Consider the following 24420-nt stretch of genomic DNA (forward strand, 5'->3'; position numbering starts at 1 on the left):
AAGGAATTTTGTTAGGGTTTAATGTATCGATTTGGGGAAAAACGAATCTAATGCGTTATGGGTTAAACCTTAGAGTTAAGTTTTGTTTATATTGATGAATGTTTCGTGGTAACTGAATTTGAAGTCATTTATGTATGAATATGTGTAAATTAAGTCTGATGTATTTGGGTGTCATGTTGCGTTGATTTGTGTTCGTCGTATTTGGCGTATTCATACTTGATGGGTGTTGATTGATGTGTTTTGGTGTGAATTATGGATTGAATGTGGGAGTATATTTGAGCTTGTTTTCTGTGAAATTTGAAAACCATTAGAGTTAAACGAGTATTAAAAATGGGGAATCTTTTAATACCGCGGTTTACTTAATGTGCGTTTGAGAAAAATGTTTAAGGTTAACGAGTCTTAAGAATGGGGAATCTCTTAAGGTCTGCGTTTACTTAATGTTGTTTTGGAAAATCGTTGAGTTAAATGAGCATTAAGAATGGGGAATCTCTTAATGTCTCGGTTACTTAATATTTTGTTTTAAAGAAAAATCGTTTAAGTTAACTGGGCGTTAAGAAGGGGGAATCTCTTAATGTCTCGGTTACTTAACATTTTGTTTTGAAAACCGTTTAAGTAAACTGGGCGTTAAGAATGGGGAATCTCTTAATGTCTCGGTTACTTAACATTTTGTTTTGAAAACCGTTTAAGTAAACTGGGCGTTAAGAATGGGGAATCTCTTAATGTCTCGGTTACTTAACATTTTGTTTTGAAAACCGTTTAAGTGATAGGCGGTACGTTTATGATTCACGCTTTTTCTTTTAGTAAATCGTGTTGACCCGTGATAGGTGGCACCTCGGTAAACAGTACTGGTCTGTGATAGGCGGTACGTTTACGATTCACGCTTTTTCTTTTAGTAAATCGTGTTGACCCGTGATAGGTGACACCTCGGTAAACTGTACTGACCCGTGATAGGTGGTACGTTTATGATTTACGCATTTTAGTAAATCGTGTTGACCCGTGATAGGTGGCACCTCGGTAATTGGTACTTTGGCCTGCGATAGGCGGTACAATTATGATTTACGGCCCTTCGAGGAGGGTTTTGGTTTGGAATTCCGAGTCCATGCATTTTGGCATATACGCATTGCATTATGGTGCTTGGCACGCGAGTCGTGTTTGATTCGAGTCTATGTTTGAGTGTTTTGAGTTTTTATTTATCGTGGTAATCGCGTTGAAGGTGCTAAGTGTTATGTGTTGGTTATTGGGTGTAAGTATGATGGTTATCGAGATCTCATTTGCCGTGGTAATCGCGTAGGAATTGCTAAGTGTTAGGTTGTGGACTTGATTAGGAATGACTTGAGTTAATTCTTGAATTTTTGGAAAAATGATCAGGGAAATCGATTTCCCAATCGATTGGATGGGTAAACAGGGACTTGGCCAAATTGACAAAATCGTTAGCCAATCGATTTTGTAATCAGTTTTCGAAAATCTTTTATGAAATCGATTGCCCAATCGATTGGGCCTTAAGTCAGGGACTCATCCATATTCGACCAAATCGATGTGGACATCGATTGGCTTAAAACCTGGGGCTCAATACTCACTCAATCGATTTCCCAATCGATTGAATCGAGCCAGAGTTCAAAATTTCACTAAAAATCTTCAGGAAATCGATTTAGAAATCGATTGGCATTAAGTCAGGGGCTCAGTCATCCTGTCAATCGATTGCCCAATCGATTGAATTAAGCCCAGGATTCTGTTTTCATCAAAATCCTTCACCCCAATCGATTGCCTAATCGATTGGCTCAGTGAAAATCCTCAGTTTTAGTTGTATGATTGATTGCTCATGAATCTATCCATGTCTTGATTTGTTATGTTATAATTAGGGGATTGAGAACCTCATGTTGCTTTCATTTTTAATTGGCAAGTATTGTATGAACCTTTCGCATATTGAAAATCCTGTTAAGGTGCATGCTTAGTTGAAAAGTCATTTTGAGCATTTAAAAACTTAATTGCTATGTGTTAACTGTTATTTTTTTTTTGGTTGGTGACCCTTTACAATTATTGTGGAAATCTGGGCTTTGCCCTCAGATGAGAGTCAGGACGGTCCTACCGGTTCGTACCCTACGGACGGGAATGAAGATGGGAACGCTTGACTGCAGTTACGTTAGGAGGATCTCACGGGGCGCGTGGAGATCACTCATGGTGTATAGCTTTTTGGTAGAATGATCAGATTAGGATGATGTATAAGGACTATGTGTCCTTCTTTTTGGATTGGAGTATTTTTAGTTTGGAAAACTGTACTTATACTAATATTGTCAGTCTGACTTCTTATTTGAATGGGTTCCATGTACCATTTGTTGTTGTGTAAATGGTTTGGTTTTATAATTGGAGAAACTTTTTCGCTGCTTGTAAATTATAATGACTCAATTATTTATCCAAAGGCATTTCATGATTTAATTCTCTGTTTTATTTTAATTCCTTTTGAAAAAAAAATATACCCTCGCTTTGAAAAACGGGGTGTTACAATCCTCATCTTAAATGTAAGTCATATAAAAAAAACACACAAACATATAACTTTTAAAATTGTAGTTTTAAAATTGAAATAATGACTAAATTAACAAACAATTTTATTTTAAGGGATTAAATTATTATTTTGTAAATTTGAGACACTGTTATTCAGATTAGTCTCTTCTAAAGTGAATATCTCGTTTTAGAAAATAAAGTGAGTAATATTAACTACTTTTTTGTTGAATGAGTAATATCAACTATTGATAATCAAATAACTAACTAATAATATCATATCATTTATATTCACATGCATGAAAAATCATGAGTGGTTATAATGATAACCATTGATTTAAGTGTCTATTTGTTATGGTTTTTATTTATTTAAAGAAACACTTTTCTTTTTTAAATAAATAATAAATATTTTTGAAATATTTAATCTATTTTTTTATTGCATTTTAAAAATAAAAAAATAAATCTAAAAATTGTTCAAATAAGACACCGTTCAAAGTAGTTTCTAAAAAATATCATTTTTTATAATTAATTTTTAAAAAGTAAAAATAAAAAAGTGATTTTATTACACTAAACAAACACAAAACAACTTATGTTTTTCTTTAAAATCTCAAAAAAGTAATTCCTAAATTGAGTACCAAAATCATTTATTTTATAATATATAACATACAAGTCTCAACTTAGTTTACTAATTTTTCATTTTAGATAAGTCAAAATTTTATTATCCACGCTTATTTTAAAGTAGCCAAATAAATTAAATATTTACATTGCATCCAAATAGTTTGATATTTTTGCTAATTCATTTTAACTATTGATTCAATAAAATTTTACTTTTCATTTTTGTTTATTTACACTTACTTTTAAAACTCTTGAAAAATTATGTTACCGTTTGTTGTGATTATTTTTAACTCGAATGATTAATCTCTACAATTATGTATAAATGATACTCAATTTAAAATAAATAAAAAAACCTATAAACATCTCTACTTTTGCATTCCAATAAAATTGTAGTTTTTTTTTTTAAATGACTTCTTCTACCGTATAGTGCACCACTAACTATATTTGGATTTTTTAAAATCAATTAATTTAAGGAAATTTTATAGAGTTTCATTTGCATATAATAATGTAAAATATTTTATATTATCAACACATTACAATTGGTCGTATTTATTATTTTAAATTAAATATTTTTTAATATTAGATGATTTTAATTTAATATGACAGACGATATGTATATATATATTTTTTTTATATATATAATTACAACTATTCTTAGGTAGTGCATCCTTCCTAAAGTAACATACATGATTGTAATTTTGATCTCATAAGAAAATATGTTCGCTAGATTGGCTCTCACATTTTAACGACATCTAGTTTTAGTATTACTCTCCAACTTTTTAATATAAAAATTATATAATATATTTTAAATGATGTGACATATAATATAATATTATGATATATAATTATTTAAATAAATAAATTATTTAATTGATGTTAGTTAAATTAAAAAAAAATAATTTCATAAATTAAAAAATAATTTTTTTTGAGAATTCTTTTACAATATCATAAGTGTTATTCACAGTTAAATTATATAAGTCATGTGATTTGAAAAATGTCATATCACAATTTTTTTAATCCAATAACACAAGTAAAATACCAAGACTCAAATTTTTAATTAAATAGATCAATTTCGTACGCGGATAAAAATAGAAGATCTAAATCGATAAATGAGATATTCTCACGGTATGATCTAGACCGTTCAATTTTAATCATCGACCCAGATTCCATGTGAATGTTAAGAATACATTGTTCCCTCATCCTTCATCTTGTTAAAAAGACATTGTTACTCCTCAAAAACATTCAATTCATTCTATTGTTGTAGTTATGCCTAGGTGGTACAATCAATCATCAACGGCGAAATCAGTTTTTGAGGAATAACGACTAAACACTTCGTTCATTAACAAGGTACGTATAGTATAGTAGGAGTAGGAGTAGTTTTTTTCAATTTCATTCATATACTCAAAATGTTCGCTACACATCGCCATAGATCCCTTCTCCATCTCAACGCTCTAACTTTCTCACAATCCCTAAAACCTAACCCTCTTTTCTTACCATTTTCTCTCCATTTCTCCACCAACACTTCCGATTCACCATCATTTGCAGTCTCCTACCTCATCCACAATTTTGGCTTCTCCCCACTCTTAGCAAACAAACTTTGCTCCACTTACAGAGTTAAATTTAAGACTGCCCAAAACCCTGATTCAGTTCTCACTTTCTTTAGAAATCAAGGTTTCTCTGATTCCCAACTACGGGATACCATTGCAAAGGCACCATGGTTGCTTTCCTGCAACCCCCTCAAAAGGGTGTTGCCAAAGTTTCAATTTTTTCTCTCCAAAGGTGCTTCTAACTCTGACATTGTTAACCTTGTTAGTAAGAACCCTTTGCTCCTGTCTTCAAGTCTGGAGAATCAAATTGTTCCAGCCTATGAATTTGTTTATAGATTCTTGAAATCTCACAAGAACACTATTGCTTGTGCACGTGGAAATCCAAGTTTCTTTGGACACATTTATATGCCACGTAACATCAAATTGCTTATTGAGAATGGAGTAACAGATTCAAACATTGCAACATTGCTTCAGTTGTGGAGCAGGGCATTCAAATTGAGAACAACTGACACACTGAAGGTGGTGGAGGAATTAAAGGATATGGGGTTTAATCCTAAACAAACAATTTTCGCAGTAGCAATGGCTGCCAAAGCATCTCTAAGCAAAGCCCGGTGGAAAGAGAAAGTTGATGCCTTTAAGAAATGGGGTTGGTCTGATCAAGATGTTATGGAAGCATTTAGAAGGCAGCCTCATTGTATGTTAACATCCATTGATAAAATTAATTTAGTGATGGACTTTTGGGTTAATGAGTTGGGTTGGGATGCTCTGGCCATTGTCAAAAGACCAAGGGTTTTGGGGGCTAGTCTGGAGAGAAGGATCAAACCAAGAGCATCAGTTCTGCAATATCTTCTGAACAAAGGTTTGCTAAAAAAGAATGCAAGCTTAACTTATCCATTTGTAGTCGTTGATACTATGTTTCTTGACAAATATGTAAAACGTTTTAAGGAGGAATCTTCTTATCTGTTGAACCTTTATGAAGAAAAACTCAATCTTGCACATGCCAGGGACAAAACCAGCATGTCATGAACAAATTTTCAGGTGTTTTAGCCTTAATTTGTTATCTCAGTTTTTATTTGATTTGAATACTTTTTGGTCCAGACCGTGATTATAGCTAGTTTAGCTAACTTGTGTCATTTCCTACTCTGACAAATGTTAGTTTTGTTTTGATTGAAGTGTTCTCAAAGTCGTGATGTACATTGGTCTTGATAATACCTAATAATTAGCTAGAATTCGAACTGCATGTATGTTTAGTCCAATAATCTATGGCATGAATTAAGCTCTGTTGCTGAAGTCGAACTGATTTTAGGTGCCAGTTGCAATTGTATGTACATTGCAAATACGAAAAACACAGATATTTGTGGACAAATGCACTTGTAATAATGGTTGTGGTACCATTGTGAAGAGCTCCCAAAACTCAATATTAAGGCTATACGTATGGTTGTGGACTGCAATTATTCAAAACACTATGCAATTAGCGTTATGCCATAGTCCATCCTTAGTTACACAGTACTTGACTTTTTGCTGCTTGTTATTTTTACCTTTTGGCCTACTGATATGGATATGGTAAAGTCGGGTTTAAATATCATAGGTCATAAGTATTATTTTGATTAATTGCCATTGGCATTTTGGCCATGTTCTGTATTTTATATGACTACATCATTCACCTATAGGACAGCTGACAGCCAGAAGCTTCTGTTGAAAATTGAAGCAGTATAATAAGATGTGAGAAGCACTTTTAATTGGATAGGTTTTGGAACAATAAAGAAAACCATAATTGATATGTTTCATTTGAACTTAAGCAAATAAAATTTGATTCAAATTTTAACTGTCTGTATGTGAAGAGGAGTGATGTATTCTTTTTACGGACAGATGTTGCAGTTTCATTGACATTCTGCTGAAATAGTATCATCATCATCTATTTTCGTTGAAGTTGAATGTAAGTTCTGTAGTAGCATCATGGAGCTCATACTGCTCGATATGTATGTGTTCAAATATAAGTGATATACCTTTTAGGTGAAGGAATTTAGCATATGGTTTTGAAGTTTACTATGATCTGCTAGTGCAGTAGTGCTGCCCAGTAGAGTTCACGTACTTTAAAAAATTGCTATATGGTCCATGGTTTGATCGTAAATGGTTTCCTGAAGTGAAAACTGCCATAATTTTAAAAAATGCACCAGAAGCTACATATATTTGAACATTAATTTCTTTAGCCGGTGTCAAACTAGGGGAAGTACTTCCCAACCGGCATATTGTAGAGGGTTCTAAATGAACAATTTTCTCTTTGTTTATTTTTTTTTCTCTATTCTGAGGTTCATTTTCCATCAAAATTGAAAACTAGAACCTTGGGCAAGATAGGGGCGAGGGTGTGTCAATTTCGGTGAAAATTGTTAGGAAGAAAAATTTAGAATTAGAAGTTAGGATTTTGAGAACTGTATGATTTTCCTTTACGGATGGTTGACATGTAGTTCTGAGAATAGAAATGAAATGACACTATTTATGCTGTGTTATTACTTTGTATGTGAATTCTTGAAAATACTCCGGTGAACAAAATAATTGGAAGATGAAGTTTTGTTTGAATGGTTTTGATTAATGTAGTGTGAGTCTTTTATCTCTCCACTGTTATGCTAAAGCAGCCGATAAAGCACATAACTAAGACTGTTACAAAAAACTGAAAAACCAAACTGCACTGAAACTGACCGAACCACTTTTTTGAGTTTAGGAGTCGAACCTAGGTTTCGCACACAGTCCACCTTACTTGAACCGAACCAAAACTTCAAGAACCGAACTGTAGAACACTCACTTATTCTCAACAGTTCAGTTTCAAATCAGAAAGAACCCTAAATCAATTTTCAAGAAGCCTAAAGCTGTTTATTATCTTTCTACAATACAATTGTTAACCATCTTAATTTATTATTTTTGTACAATTGTGAACCATCTTAACGAATCTTTCACCATATTTGTGAATCATCAACTTCAAGAACCCTAAATCTCATGAACAACACTTCACAAATAATCTTCAAAAATCTTTCAGCAAGTTCAGAAGAACTTGTTTCTGCAATCGCACAAGCCACACAAATCGTTTTCCTGAATCATTTTCGGGCTTCGTTCTCTAACTCGTTTCTGCAACCTCAAGGCTAGTTGTTCTGTTGTTCATTGTCTTTTTTCTCTTTCTGTTAGTAGTTAGTGTAGTTTTGTTTCAGTCTCTTATTTAACGATATGTTTCATAATGTAACACATTTACGCAGAATTTATCATGGTTTTGTTTCAATTGGAAACAACTGTGTTGTTTATTGATCTTAATATGTGATACAATCAATTAGTAACTACTATTTTGATTTGTGGTCTGAACCGGTTATAGCATGTTTGATAGAATAATATTTCTGTTTCATAGAACCTGGTAACCTGCTATAACCTATCATAGCATGTCTGATCTGAACCTGACAAGAGTTTGCTAAAATAATGTTTGATACAAACAATTAGTATCATACAAAATCTACTATTTCTGTTGCTTAAAAGCATATTCTGAATTTTTGTCTATAGTTAATGGTGGTAGAATTCATTTAAGGTGTCTTTGCCTTTGTTACTTCTCAGTTCTCATGATTTGGCCACACACACTCTTCTTTATTAAGAAAAAACTGAAATTGTGGCAAAATTGTAGTTATTTGATTCTGGTATGGGATGGTATTGTTCTCCTTGTTGCTTTCTCGGAAAGTCCTTCATATCATTTTTTTGCAGAGATAACATCTCAAGAATTGTGCACACCTTGACGACGAAGACCTTGAAATAAATTTCAAGAAAATCCTGTTTCGTATACAGGTACCAGCAGCAGCAGAGCTGCAATATGCGGCAGAAAGAATTAGTCTCATCCATTTAGGAAGAAGTACATGGCCCTCAATTTGATTATGAAGCTAGGAAGAATTTATATGGTCTTCAATTTGTTTGAGTTGATTCTTCTAACAGAACATGTTTGTATGAAATCTCTTTGCATATTTTGTAGCAGAGTTATGGGACAGAATTTCTTGAAATAAAATTGAATGGAAATCAGTTTTGATTGCTTTATGGAGGTTGAACTTTACTGCTCACTATGAGGATTTTGATATTTAATTGTTGCCTTAAGAGAAGAATTAACAAAATAGGGTAATTTTGGAGTAGAAATTAAAGTTTAAAAAAACAGTTCAGTTCTCAAAACTCCAACATCAGTTAAAAAATTGCAACAGTTTAGTTTGCATAAAAAACAGTTAAGTTTGCATAAGAAATAGTTCAGTTCGTAAAGGTTAACAATTCAAATAGACCAACGTAGTTTGAAATACATAACTCGGTTCATCGACTTTAAAATCAATTCAGACAAATAATGGACCGTTCAGTTTGGTTTTATGGAATTGTTTTTGCGTTTATGTTGGTTAATTTTTTTCTTTCTTTATGGTTATTTTGATAGGGTTTTAAGGCAGAGGCTCTCTCCAACTTCCGGTAGTTGAAAATGGTTGGAAAATGATTTTGATATTTAATTGTTGCCTTAAGAGAAGAATTAACAAAATAAGATAATTTTGGAGTAGAAATTAAAGTTTAAAAACTCCAACATCAATTAAAAAATTGCAACAGTTTAGTTTGCATAGAAAACAATTAAGTTTGCATAAAAAATAGTTCAGTTCGTAAAGGTTAACAATTCAAATAGACTAATATAGTTTGAAGTACATAACTTGGTTCATCGGCCTTAAAACGTTCAGACAAATAATGGATCGTTCAATTTGGTTTTATGGAATTGTTTTTGCATTTATGTTGGTTAATTTTTTTTTCTTTCTTTATGGTTTTTTTTGATAGAATTTTAAGACACAGGCTCTCTCCAACTTCCGGTAGTTGAAAATGGTTGGAAAATACTACTGAAATCATGATTTTGCTATTGTTTATTGCATTTGTGAGTAACATTTCACCAGATTTTAAACATTTCAAGTTTGTTGTTTGTTGCTTTTTGAGAATTTCCATTTGGAGTCTTCACTTCACACTTTCCATTATTGTGACTTGTGATTTTGCATTTGTATCCCATTACAATTAATTATCTTCTAAAATTTTCTTCATAGTTAAATCTCATCGGCGTATGTTTCAACTATTTTTTACCCATCAATTTTCGACAAAGATTTTTTTTCAAAACCCATGAATTAAAAAAGGCGTTTTTTAACTTCACATGTTAAACCTAGTAATTAAAAAAAACTTTTAACTTCTTATTTGATATAGGTTTTTATAAAGATTTGATTTTTAAGTTGATCTTAATTGTTGACTCACTTGTTATCTTGGTTTAGCATTCATGGAGTAGATGCAACACGAAAAAAATTAAAGGAGTGTCTTGTTTTATGTTCTTTGTTGCAGTGTTGGTTGATATAACTGGTTGAAGACGATAAGATTCAACTTCTTGGATCCCTTACCTCGTATAAAGATGATATTTTATTGTTTTGTAAAGCAACTCAGTTCTCAAATATCTTTTCCAGATATATGGTTCTCATTCAAGTAAGATTGTTAATTCAGCTAAATTTACTTGTTACGTCGAAGCTATTTCTTCTAGATGACAAAGGTGTATTATATTTTACTCTTTTCTCTTCATTGTTGGGTGTGTGGAGCTTGTGAAGAGTGTGATCCAAGGTATGATGGAAAAGAAAGATGATTATAAACTTCATTTATGATGAAGATGTCAACCAGAAAAAAATGTGTTAATTAATCATGGCTTGCAAATAGTCCCAGCTTATGAATTTGGAGTCAAGTTTAAATGTCATAGTTCATAAGTAATATTTTGATTAAATGCCATTGGCATTTTGTCCTTGTTCTTCATTTTATACGACTACATCAGTACATTATTCATTGGACAACAAATTTGCATGAACAGCTAGAACTAGAAGCTTCTGTATGATTGAAAGCAATATAAAGAAAATTTGGGTCTTATACATCAAAATCATTCTGAATTTTTGTCTCTTGTTAATGGTGGTAGAAATCATTTAAGGTGCCTTTGCCTTAGTTACTTCTCAATTCTCATGATTTGGCCACACACACTCTTCTTTACAAAGGTTAATGACTTGGTTCGTCTGTAGTTTCATGATGTGTGTTCAGATTATATATTCAGCTCAAATAACTGAAACTATGGCTGATTAGTAGTTTTTAGGAGATACTTAATTTGATGTTTTTTGTAGTTATTTGAATCTGGTATGGGATGATATATTACTCTAGTAGACACAGTTACATGGTCCTTTCTTTTTTTTTCATGCATTTATAATGAGGCTGATGTGAATTATCAGGATACTAGTCATTACTTGCAAGAGTATCAGCCATTGATGATTGATGTGTGTTGCACTGAAATCTTTGTATCCATGGAAGCAACTTTTTGTTTTGTAAAAGATTCTTTTGATGTTTTCCTATGACTACCTAATGTAAGAGGTGTAGCTTCCAAAACTGATATGATGTGTGCTCGGCCTTATACCATAACAAATCTTCATAATAGAAAATGTGACTGTTCAAATGTTCATTATTTCCTTTTTGGTACTGAACATCTTCATGGTCAATCTTGATAACATCTCAAGAATGTGTTAACTTTGATGATGAAGACTTTGAAATAGTTTAGGATCATCTATCATGAACCTTGAAATAGTTTAACATCTCAATTTGACTATGAAGCTACGAATAATTTATATGGTCTACAATTTGAGTTGATTCTTTTAGCAAGGCATGTTTGTATGAAATCTCTGCATTTTGTTGTAGCAGAATTACAGAACAGAGTTTCATAAGAAAACAATGACTTTTTCAATTACTCTTGATGAAAAATTGATGATACTTTTATTTACAAAGATATAATATTTAGTTCTTAAGTAATGAAAGTTCTGAAATGCTATGTAAAACAAAAAATTTAAATGACTTATCTTATACAAACACATAACTTAAAGGAAGACAAATATAATTCATAAATATCATGCAAACTCTGGCAAACCAGCTCTGTGTATCCTACTAATACTATCACTACTATATCACAATAAATGTCACATATGCAAAAAAAGAAAAATATTATACCCAAATAAATGCATTTCAATTTCTAATTTAATATTAATTAGACTAAAATACATTTTTTATCTATTATCTTTTAACTGATATTCATTTTGTTCATTTAAAAAAATCATTTTAGTCCTTTACTTTTTTCAAAGTTGATAAATTAAGTAATTTTTTCATAGTTGGTTAAATATAAAATAAGAGAAATGATAATTTTACCATGATCGTTCGAAATGACATAATTAGTATCTCAAATCTCAATTAACATTTAGAAATCTTAAATTATTGTTTTTTACTTTAGAATTTTGTCGAATAATACAATAATTTTAAAGATAAGACAATAATTATATCACCTTGAACTATTATTGTTGAGTCAGTATTTTTACATTTTATATTCAATATACAATGAAAAAAGGACTAACACATTTTAAAAATATAAAGAAATAAAATAAAATTTAAAAACTAATAGATCAAAATAGATATTAACATAAAACATAAATTATATTATTTAAAATTGTATAGAAGTGTTATCGTAGAGAAACTGGATAGTAGTTGATGTGCGTTCAATTGAACTCAAAGCACTTGATCAAAAAATAGGACAACCAATATAATTTTAAATTGAATTTCTTCCACTATAAATTAATGAAATTCAGCAATTTTCAAGGTCTATTTTGAATAGAATTTTTTCCACTAAAAAGGTTTAAAAGTGCATTTAAAAAAAGAATCTTACTTGCACAACTGTTGCTTTTGTTTTGATTGATATTATTTTTCAAAAATTGTGATGTATATCAGTCTTAAATAATACCTAACAAATTGGCCTGTAATTCATGTAAAAGTTGATTTTTTTTTCTTGCACTAATAGGCATGAATACATTTTTATGATAGTGTCATTTCTCTCTCCATGTTTGTTTAGTCCAATAATCTATTGCATAAACTCAGCTATAATGGAATAGGTTGCTGGGTTCAGAATGCTTACAAGTAGAAGTTGCAATTGTGGTGTAAAATCAGTCATACTTTGAAGTTAGCATCATGGCATCTATCTTTACAAAATGTTTGATTTTATCCCTTGGAAGAAATATTTAGAGAGGACTGTTAAAAGACTGAATAGTTTTAGAATGCTTGAGTGAAATTCCACTAAGCTAATTTGATTATATACACTCTAGAGAGTAAATACAATATAAGATTTACAAGGACATTGTTGATTATTATGACCTCGAAATAATCAGAATATATCAGTCTTTAACAAATTAAAGCAATATAGAAAATCGAATACGTCTAGCATACAATTAAGATCGAACATACAATCATACGATGCAAGATTTATTCAGATTCATACACACAGCGGAATTATAATGCGGCATACAAGATTAACAATTAAAAGTAAAAGGATAAGGGATATAATGCACCAAGGTTTATCCTGGTTCAGTTGTCAATAAGACAACCTACATCCAGTCCTGACAATCCAACTGGATTTCAGCTTTTTCTCCAATAGAAAGAATTGTGACTTGTTTACAGATTGTCCAGTTTCCTCGAAACCTATCTATCTAACACAATATCTTTCCTATTGCTTAACCCTTTGATCCTTGCAGTCACTCGGCAGACTCACACAAAATCAAGTCAGGCTCCTTCTTGATGAAGCCTCTCACCCAAGAAGATCGCCACCAGTTTCTAGCTGGATTTTTCACAGTCGTTTCTTTACAGAGTATTTGTTGCAAACAAAATAAAAGAAGTACAAAAAGTGTCTTCAATCTTGATCAATATATCTCACACGAATCTGGTTATTCAGTGATTGTTTATGAGAACATTGTCTTTTCTCTCAAGAATACTTTTTCAGCTCTCTCAATGATTATGGATAATCTTTTTGGTCTTGATCTGAAAAAACAATATCAGAATGTTAACAATATGTTCTTAAGAGTTCTTCAGTGTTCTGAAGTATATTCAAAATGTTTTTCATGTGTTATTGAGAGAATGATTGAAAACAGTTTATATAGTTTCTGAAAAATACCTAATAAATCGATTTACCAATCGATTCATTAAAGTGATAAAACAGTCCTAATCGATTTGCCAATCGATTATCGCGAGTCTTGTTTTTCTTGAATCTTGAAACTACATAAACCAATCGATTTCCCGATCGATTCTTTTAAAAACTCTTTTCAATAAATTATGTGCAGACTTATATGAATCGATTTCATAATCGATGTCAGGTGTTTTGTTCCAATAAAGAATCACACCAATCGATTACTTAATCGATTTACTAAGTCTTATAATCGATTTACAAATACACAGAATCGATTTGGCCACAAACTGAAAGTTCACTGTGATTTCAAAATATTTGTTTCAATCGATTTGTCAATCGATTGTGTTTAAAACAGTGACTTAACTATTTTCATGTTAATCGAAGTGCCAATCGATTTGGTAGTATTTGCCAGAAAAGTTCTTACCAAATGTTTAGTTCAATCGATTTCCCAATCGATTGAAACCAAACTTAACATGATTGAAATTCTCACAATAGATTGTCCAATCGATTGTGTTTGTCACAGGTCGTGTTACTTTTGAAATATTATCTAAGCAATCGATTTGCCAATCGATTAGCCTAGTAAATGGATTGTCACTGTGACTTTCCCAATCGATTTGTTTCAATCAGTTTTACTTTGTGATGTGCACAATCGATTTGCCAATCGATTAGCCTGTAAAACAGGTTGCCACTGACTTGTGCAGTTTTTATTTCTAATTGTGGCAGTCGATTGCCTAATCGATTATACAACCACAAACAATTATGTTTCCTTACAACCCTTTTTATGAAATCGATTTCCCAATCGATTTACTCAGTGAATATTCAACTTTTGTTGATTTCTTGAGTTCCAAGCAATTTGCCTCAAGTGTGTAGGGTTGAGTTGTTGTTCCTGAAATCTTGCTCAATTAAAATGTTAGATTTATCATATGATGTATGAACATTGTATGTTTGTTAATTATGTCAAAATTAGGATTAAAAGGACTAAAGTCCAACAGACATTAATGAGGTTTCTGGTTCCCAAGTGCATGAATGTGATTTACTAGGCATAAAATGCTGTTGGTGAATTAAATTTGTCCGTTTTGTTTGTTTATCTTCCTAAATTGCCCTTTGTATATTCATGTGTCTAAATTTAACATTTTGTATTTTAAGATAAGTTAGTAGTATTAATAAGGGGTATGTTTGGAAAAAATAAGAAATGCATCTAGTAAATTGCATTACTTATATTTAAAGACAAAAAACTCTTCAAAAGGAGCTTATAATTAGGGACGGAGGGAGTAATTAGCTATTGATCTCCTAGGTGCATGAATAACTATACATATTTCAACATATTTATTATATATTTGTTTTGTGTATAAAATAAGGGAAAGAGAGACATATGGGTTGGTTATCTTGGCATTTGTATGAATTTGGGGGGTCTGTTAGGCATTGGGAGAGTTCTGGTTCTCTCAAATATCCAGAGAATATAATTGTAATCTTAATTTTACGGCAATATACCAGTTGGTTTCTATCATAATGCTTGACAATATAATGTTTATGAAATTGAGATTGATATTAAAGCTCTAAAAAATAATACATTATTTAAATTGGGCAAGCTTCTTGATGATTATACACTAGAGAAGCAAAAATCTCAGCAGATAAATGGACAATATGAAATCATAGTATCTCTTTCTTCATGCTAAACTATATTATGAGTATGTTTATAAATCATAGTATATGGCATTTTGTTATATATTTACTTATAATTTTTTTGGTTTATTAATCTTTATGTAGCTTTCTAATGAAACCAGGCTAAGCGATTTATCAGTACAACCATGTAAGTTTTCTTTTAGTTTTTGATTTGCCATTTTTTTTTTGACACCCTGTTGGTCAAAATGCTATGTGGTAGCTGATAAAGGAAAAGACAATGAAACAGTTGAAGATGTTATTGTCATTGTTGGTGGGAATGATCACATTTCTACGACACTATCTCATTTATTGTTCTAATGCTAGCTCTTATAAGTTATACCTTTGGAAAAAGTTGTGTATCAATATGTTTTCAAAAAGTAATTTTGTTGAGTTTCCCTCTAACTTTTGAGTTAGTAAAAACAATATGAGGCTTCACTTTTTGTAATTTAGATTGTTCATATATTCAAAACAAGTATTTATCTTATACACATTTCCTCAAAAATTTAATGTCCTGTGAGAAATATTTCCATTGTAAATTTTTTTGAGATGCTAAATAATTTGAGCTAGCAATAGAACACTAGTTGATTTTAACTTTTTCAGTATTTAAAAAAAAACATGAAAAGTGTGCAATGTGTTTGTTACTCATGGTTCTTGACAATTTTCAGAACAATTTTGCTAGGACAAATCAACAAACTTATAAAGGGTGTACATTAGATTATTCACAAAGTTTCTCATCAACTCATTTTGAGATACTTAACTTGATTTTCATCTTTACATGACTACTCTACACATTGATTTTGTAATTGTTAAAACTGTTTGTGTTCTTCGCAGAAAAGATCTTATACGAAGAAGAACTTTGGTTACTTAAAGCCATCTCTATCAGAAAATGAACTTCAGGGCAACATTTTAAAGTTGATATTCTTTTGTGCATTGGTAGAAAATTTTGTTTACTAAACATAGCAGGCCAATGTAGTGTGTTCAGTTCAATGATTTGTATTCTATGTTATATAGTATGTGAAATCAATGCGAAAGAGGAAAATAAGAGATCAATTTTATTAATGATTTTCTTTGTTATTGGATTTTGACAAATATTCAAATGAAAATTGATTGACCAAAGCTCTATTTGATTCTTTGATTATAAAAATACAAAAGCATTGATTTATTCACAACTTTCATGATATGCTAAAATACTGCTATTGGTTTCACTGGTGTATAAAATGAAAAAAAACTTGCTTGTGAACAAGACATATATATAGAATCATGATTGAATCATTTAGTAGGCAACAATTCTGTTGATATAATTATGCTCTCTTAATATGATTGATAACCGATATCACACGACCCGTGTATGTGCAACAGTAATTTATATGTAGTTTGTATCTTAAATGTCTTAAATAAAAATTTGAAGAAAATTCTAATATATTAATTTTAATGGATAGAGTTAATTATACATTGAGCTTATATAACAAAAATTATATATTTCTTCAAATATATTAATTTTAATGGATAGAGTTAATTGTACATTGAGCTTATATAACAAAAATTATATATTGGAAAAATGTTTGTTATTAATCAAATATTTGTAAATTTAGAGAATATTGTATTTTAAATAAAGTTAGTTTTGTACATGCTAAATCTATCTAACTTAAAAAAAAGTGATTTTTTTTACATTATAATCATGATTGTTTTGCCAGGGCAAAAGTGAGAAAAACCGTGAAAATAAAAAAAGAGGGGATGATAAACAAGAAGGTAAAAAAGAGGGGCGATTATGTTTTCAACTCAAGTTTGACTATACCGTTAGACTATACTGAGATATAAATTAACAGTCCTTATAGGAGGATATATCATACTAAAATATGGTGATGGGAAAATGTTGGGTATGGAGATGTTACTTTTGGTATCGGACGACTCAAAAGAAGGAGAAGAGAAAGGCAATGAGAAGAGGAGTGACAGTGAACCATTGATGACTATAAAAGAAGATAAAGTTGGGAACTATGATTGTCCAACATATTTTATCATAAAAGGAGGAGGTACAAATCTTCATGAATCATGGAAGAAGGGTCATAGTCAAGCTTTTGGGGGGAGGGAGTAATAGGTTTAAATCGCTAAAAAAAACGACTACAATAAATAAGGGCGTACATAGGATTGATAAGTATCGTGAATCTTGGACAAGATTATTTCTTGGTCGCGTTAACTGATCTGAAGGATCAGTACAAAATTCTCATAGATGGTCCTTAGTTAATATATGATCACTACTTTATAGTGTAGGAGTGAAGCCCTAACTTCCATCCTAGAAGTGACTCCATAGAGAAGGTGATAGTGTGAATGTGGGTTTCAAGCTTACCAATAGAATACTATGATGTCAAAGTGTAGAGTTTCATTGTCAAAGTGATGAACTTCAAATAAATTAGGAATTTCATGTGAATTATCGGATATATCAATATCCATTATTATTTCTTTATGGTGAAGATGGTTATAAACTAAACGTGGTTCAGAGGAATAAACTAGATTCTAAGGTCCAACGAGAAATTGAGTTACAAACTTAAAATAAGAGATTGACTTGGATGAGGCACAAACAATAGTAATCTTAAAATTAGGAAAATTTATTGAACAATTTCTGGTTGATAAATTTGCCATGATGAAATTTGAAAAATTGAAATGTTTCAATAAAAATCAAATTAATCTATTTTATATGTTATTATTGAACTTTTACATAATTCATGCTATGATTGACACCATAACATGAGCATGAGCTATGTAAGAACGCACTTTATGCCAACTCTACTCCCAATATAATAACATATAAAATAGATAAACTTTTATACTTATAAATATAAATGATGAAAATAATGTTTTAAAAGGTTAAAAAAGTGATTTCTACATAGATTTTTTCTTGTTCGTGATTCCGTCGTTTGAATTTGAAGTTGTTTTGTTTATTATTTTATAACAATGTAATTTTATTTTTTGTTTTGTTTGGTTCAAATTGACAAATCAATTTTGATCTACTATATATTTGATTAATGACTTAATCATCAACACTACAAATTCAAAAGCACAATATTTCAATAACTTTAATTTTATTATATTATTAAATATTTTATCATTTATACTATTAACTTTAATGCTATAAAATTTGTTTGCAAATTTTCATCATTTTTAAATTTAACTCATTTAAAAATAAAATCGAAATGAAATTATTTTTTATTTATTAGTAAACATAAAATTAATAAAGTCGTATTTTAGCTTTTGTGATATTTGAACTCATGGCCGAAATCATAAACGCAAAAATCATCTTCCGTACATCGGAGCCGCGACCCCATTGTTGCAACGCCGCCGTGAAGCCACCTAATCTGCGCCATGAACTCTCCGCCGAGAGGTAATTTAATGTGAATCAAAGGTATAAACAAATTCGATCCCTTTTCTCCAATTGAACACTACTATTTAGTATTTATCATCACTCATTCTTTCTTTTCATTCAAAACAACAAAAACCCTACATTGCTTTTAATTAAATTCACTACAACATCATGTTCAAGTTCGATACTTTGTGTCACAAAACCCTTCTCTGCCTCAATCCCTTAACTTTCTCACCAGTATCCCAAAACCTATTACCATTTTCTCTCCATTTCTGTACCAACACTTCCAATTCATCATCATTTGCAGTTTCATACCTCATTCACAATTTTGGATTCTCCCCACTATTTGCAAACAAACTCTGCTCCACTTACAGTGTTAAGTTTAAGACTGCTCAAAACCCTGATTCTGTTCTCGCATTCTTTACAAACCATGGTTTCTCAAAAACCCAATTACACAACATGATTGCAAAGGCACCATGGCTTCTTTCCTGCGACCCTATCAAAAGGGTTTTGCCAAAGTTTCAATTTTTTCTCTCCAAAGGTGCTTCTAACTCTGACATTGTTAACCTTCTCAGTAAGAACCCTACGGTCCTGTGTGCAAGTCTGGAGAATCAAATAGTCCCAACCTATGAATTGGCTGATAGATTCTTGCAATCTCACAAGGACACTTTTGCTTGTGTAAATCAGAGTTCATCTTTCTTTGCAGACAGTGCTGTGCCACATAACATCTCATTGTTGATTGAGAATGGAGTGACTGATTCTAACATTGCAGCATTGCTTCGAAGACAGAGTAGGTTATTCAACAGACGTGACTTTTTGAAGGTGGTAGGGGAATTAATGGATTTGGGGTTTAATCCTTCACAATCATATTTCTCAATAGCACTGGTTGCCAAAGCATCTGTAAAGAAAACCCTGTGGAAAGAGAAAGTTGATACCTTTAAGAAATGGGGCTGGTCTGATGAAGATGTTCTGGAAGCATTCAGAAAGCAACCTCATTGTATGTTGACCTCCATTGATAAAATTAATTTAGTGATGAGTTTTTGGGTCAATGACTTGGGTTGGGATGCCATGGCCATTGCCAAAAGACCAAGGGTTTTGGGGGCTAGTCTGGAGAGAAGGATCAAACCAAGAGCATCAGTTCTGCAATATCTTCTGAACAAAGGTTTGCTAAAAAAGAATGCAAGCTTAACTTCTCCATTTGTACACAGCGATAAGTTGTTTCACGACAGATATATAAAACATTATAAGGAGGAGTCATCTTATCTACTAAAGCTTTATAAAGAAAAATTGAATCTTGCACATGTCGGAGACAAAACTGACGTGTCATGAACAAATTTCAGGTATTTCAGCAAATTTGTTTCATTTCTTACTCGGCCAAGAGTTGGTTTTGTTTTGATAGATGTTTTTTAAAAATCACGATGTATATCAATCTTAAAAATACTTATTAAATTGCAGAGTAACACTTGTAAAAGTTGAAATTTCATTGCATTTATGTGCATGGAATACTTTTTTGTAACAGTGTCATTTCTTCTTCCATGTTTGTTCAGTCCAATAATATATGGCATAAGTTAAGCTATACCGGACTAGGTTGCTGAATTCGAACTGATTTTAGGTTCCAGTTGCAATTGTATGTACGTTGCAAATACCAAAAATGCAAATAATTGTGGACAAATGCACTAAACAATTGTGAAGAGCTCCCAAAACTCAATTTTAAGGCTATACTTATGGTTGTGGACTGCAGTTGTTCGTAACAAAATGCAATTAGCATGATGCCAAAGTCTATCCTTAGTTACACAGCACTTGACTTTTGTTGCTTGTTATTCTTACGTTTCGGCCTACTGATATGGATTTGGTAGAGTTGGGTTTAAATATCATAGTTCATAAGTGTTATTTTGATTAATTGCCATTGGTATTTTGTCCATGTTCTGTATTTTATATGAATACATCAGTCACCTATAAGACAGACAGAAGCTTCTGTTAGATTGAAGTAATATAAAGAAAATTTAGGGTCATATACATCAAAATCAATTTTCAGATGCTGCAAATAAGATGTGAGAAGCTCTTTTAATTGGATAGGATAAGGAAAAGTTAAGAAAACCATAATTGCTATGTGGTGCCAAGTCAAGTTAACATACTTTGAAAAATTGCTATGTGCTCCCTGATTGAATGTAAATTGTTGTGGCTGAAAACTGCCAAAATTTTAAAAAATGCATCATAGATTTGAACTGCAAGTTTCTTTGTCTTCTGCAGGAACAGTGTAGATGTAGATGTTTCTTTCTTCCATTAAGCTCACACCAAGAACAAAGTTGGAAAGATAGTGCTATTGCTAAAATTAGGTTGTGTTTCATTTTTTTGAATGCTTAACATTGAACTCAATTGTTTAAGCATTAAAAAGTTGATTTTAAGGTTGCATAAATAGTGATTTATTTTTTGAAAAACTATGGATAGCAGAAGTTGTATTCTATTACAAATAACAATTTGAATAATAAGTTACAGAAGTTGTATTCGATTAGAAATAACAAACTTCAATCATAAGTTGCACACTTATGAAAATATTAGAAATTTGTTTGTTTTTAGAAATCAGGAATTGAACAATGCTTAATGGTCTAGGATAGTTACTACATTTGTGTGTTTATTTTAGTTTTCATGCATTTATGCTTCTTAATAATTTTAATCCTAATTTCTGTTCTAAACAATCCTCCAATGTTACTTCTTTTTATTTTTTTTATTTTTTTTATTTCCCGTTTTCTAATTAGTTCATTTCTTTGCAAACCGTCTATTAATTGGTTATCCATACCCAAGGTCTTCTTGAGAACGATACTAGTGTTTTTGTCAACCTTGTATTGCAAGTTTCTCTGAAAGTTGAATCTCATTTCTATTTGATCGTCACTATGCTGATGAACTTCAAGGGACAAGGTTGATAATTACTCATGACTCCCAATCAAATATTGAGTTAACATGTTTAGAGCATGCTCAACTAGAGCATATTTTCAATCAAACATTGACTTACGTTAATCTCAACTTATTATATATATATATATATAAAAGACTTTCAATTTCAAGTTATTTTGTAAACTTGAGAAATAAATTGTCCAGCACCTATAATGTATAGATTAACATAATGACTCAAAATAAAATTGTATGAACGAAGACAAAATTGATTTTGACATGTTTGAATGTTATCAAGTGGAATTGATTTTGCTTATGTAATTGATTTTAATTTGAAGTTATGATTAAAAGCTTTTGACATTAAATGTGATTTTTACGTCGAATTTATTGTTCAACTCAATTTTTTGTGAATGTATTTAAACATAAATTCTAGAGACAAAATTTACAAATTTTAGTTTCTAGATAGAACCAATATAACTTGGAAACAACCAAAGATGTGAAAGAAAATTAATTCTACACTTCTTGAAACAATTTAGACACCTCCAAAAATCAATTTTACTATAGTTTGTTCATTTAAAATAATTGTTTTGGCATCCCATAACGAAATACACCCTTAATCTTTTAATAAAACATTATTTCAATTATTTAAAAAAAATATATTTTGGTTATTTATCTTCTCAACATTATACAAATTTCTTATTTTATCTAGTTTATCAACGACAAACACTCTTATTTTATCTTCCTTTTACTATATTTGCATTGAAAAAAGAAAAGAAAATATAGACAAATATTTAACAAAAGAAATATCCCGACAAAAAAAAATGATTGTGACTTGAATCTACTAACAGTTTGCTATTCAGCTGCTTGCAAATCAAAAATTGAACAACATAAAGGGGTAAATCACAAAGACTTAATGAAGAGACAACAAATTGAAACGCATTGTTTCAATATAAAAAAGTAATAAATAAAACAACACAAATTACTCCAATTTCACTCTCATTCTATCTCACTTAAGCTATTCCATTCCTCTCCCTCTTGGCTACAACTCCCAACCCCCACCCCCATTTTCATTTTTTTTTTTCGTTTCCTCTTTTTCTTCTTCTCACTTAAAGTCACAAACTAATCTCCTTAAACCATAAATCCATAGGAAGAGTATACATTTTCTAAACAAGCCTTATCATATTTTCACAAGTTCTTTTGATTGAATTTTTAGGTTAGAGTTTGGGCTTTAAGGAAGGAGAAAGGTACTCATTGTTTGAAAGTTGTTTATTGAGACTCTTTGAGGTAAATACACAACTCTAATGCTAAGAATGAATATCTAAAAAAATGTAGTTTTATTTAAAAATCTTATTTTGGTGTTTAGAGTAAATTTAAAAGATTTGTATGGCTTCATAGAGTTAGCTAAACTTTAAAATAATTTTTTTAAAGTCTTGAGAATATTTTTTATACTCATATTTGTTAGCTAAGATCATGTCTACTACTCTAAGAGTTGTTGGAGAATAAACTTCATTGATTCTTCATAGTTGTGAGTAGATGACGATCATTGTCACAAACTTTTATTATGCTATAACTATTATTTTACTCGTTTTCTATGTTAAAGTATTTATTTAAAAAATTGGGGAACACAACTTTTGAATTTATCTTAATTTCATAATTTATTTATTTTCATAGTCTTTGTTATATAATATGTTTATAGTTTGATTTATTTATTAGTTATAAAATATTTAAATATTGAATTGATCTATAGTTGAATATATTTTTCATGAGTTACGATGAAATGAGAAATGATTTTTAAATATATATTTTGGAAGTCGTTATAATTATGAAATCGTTAACGCATGTCAGTGCACCTAATTACATTGTTTTGATTGGGGAGAATTACTCGTTAGATGAAGCTACCCATATGAGAGATGTCGTTTTTAGGAGGAGAGGACTATCAACTAGATGTAAACTCCTTAATTGATGCGTTATGATAGTTGCATGATTAAGATGAGAGAGTTATATGCTAGATGGAACTACCCCTAAGAGAAATGCCACCTTTATGAGGAGAAAATTATCAATAAGATGAAGCCGCTTATTGGTTCTAAAAAAAATTATGTTTTTACTTGTTTGATTTTCTATGACTTTTTTAAAATTGTTCATTCTAATTTCACTTCTTTATGAATTGAATTTTAAATATTTATACCTGGACGACTAAATTATAAGTTGAATGATTTTATCATGTGTATACTTTATTTGAGAACCCTATATATGTTATGTAGTATTGTTTAACATAATTGCCACAAGATTGCAAGACAATTATTCATGCATTTTTTGGTGTTTCATTTCTAGTTGGTGATGATTGTTGTCTCATCACTAAGTCTTTGTGACTTACTTCTTCATGTTGCTCATTTTTTTCTCTTTAAATTTATAGATAGCCGAATAGCAAAATGTTAGTAGATTCAAGTCTCAACTTTTTTTTGGGTAGGCCTTTTAATCGAAGACTCTTTTTTGATAGGTTTCTTTGATCAGTGGTCATTTTGCAATTATTTTAAATTTAAAAATGTATTAGATATTGTTGGAAATGATGAAACATAATTGGCATTGATGATGGCTTTAATGTGTGAATTGAAAAATGAGAAGTCCCACATTGGAGGGAACACACTCATTTATGACATTTATAAGGAGTTAGTTTCACAATTGGGTTGGGCCCCAAGGGGCACCGCAATTTTGTGAAGGAGGGAGAACGCAAGCAAACGGACCACCACACGCGCACACACGCGCGCCGCCGCCGCCCGTCCGGCCGGCTCGGTCCGGGTTGTGGTGTGGTGTGGTGTATT

The 24420-nt window shown here is 31.0% G+C and overlaps 3 protein-coding genes across 10 annotated transcripts in view; all 3 read left to right on the forward strand.

Moving 5' to 3' along the window:
• The window catches only part of LOC113785830 (uncharacterized), a 7266-nt gene extending 5000 nt beyond the window's left edge, over nt 1-2266 (forward strand). Inside the window, exon 2 of the mRNA XM_073364714.1 lies at nt 2065-2266. The gene's annotated coding sequence lies outside the window, so the exon portion shown is untranslated. The remainder of the gene's footprint in view (nt 1-2064) is intronic.
• Nucleotides 2267-4321: 2055 nt separating this feature from the next.
• Nucleotides 4322-10057, forward strand: LOC101500785 (uncharacterized). 8 transcript variants are annotated; one of them, XR_012161691.1, is made up of 4 exons: nt 4322-5517; nt 5604-5696; nt 6528-6594; nt 8394-8717. XR_012161691.1 is itself a non-coding variant. In XM_027332390.1 (3 exons), the coding sequence occupies exons 1-2, from the start codon at nt 4518-4520 to the stop codon at nt 6554-6556; spliced, it is 1029 nt and encodes a 342-aa protein (XP_027188191.1). In that variant the 5' UTR covers nt 4322-4517; the 3' UTR covers nt 6557-6594; nt 8394-8717. The 8 variants fall into 8 exon arrangements, 5 of the variants coding, with proteins under 5 accessions (XP_027188191.1, XP_073220710.1, XP_073220705.1 ...); XR_012161690.1 differs by lacking the exon at nt 6528-6594; XM_027332390.1 differs by lacking the exon at nt 5604-5696.
• An 8543-nt stretch (nt 10058-18600) lies between these two features.
• LOC113783882 (uncharacterized) lies at nt 18601-21333 on the forward strand. The gene is made up of 2 exons (XM_004487824.4): nt 18601-20052; nt 20963-21333. Exon 1 carries the CDS (start codon nt 18884-18886, stop codon nt 20039-20041), a length of 1158 nt encoding a protein of 385 aa, XP_004487881.1. The 5' UTR covers nt 18601-18883; the 3' UTR covers nt 20042-20052; nt 20963-21333.
• The last annotated feature ends 3087 nt before the right edge of the window (nt 21334-24420 follow it).

The sequence above is a fragment of the Cicer arietinum genome, chromosome 1 (genome assembly GCF_000331145.2).
Source record: "Cicer arietinum cultivar CDC Frontier isolate Library 1 chromosome 1, Cicar.CDCFrontier_v2.0, whole genome shotgun sequence".
Lineage (NCBI taxonomy): Eukaryota > Viridiplantae > Streptophyta > Magnoliopsida > Fabales > Fabaceae > Cicer > Cicer arietinum.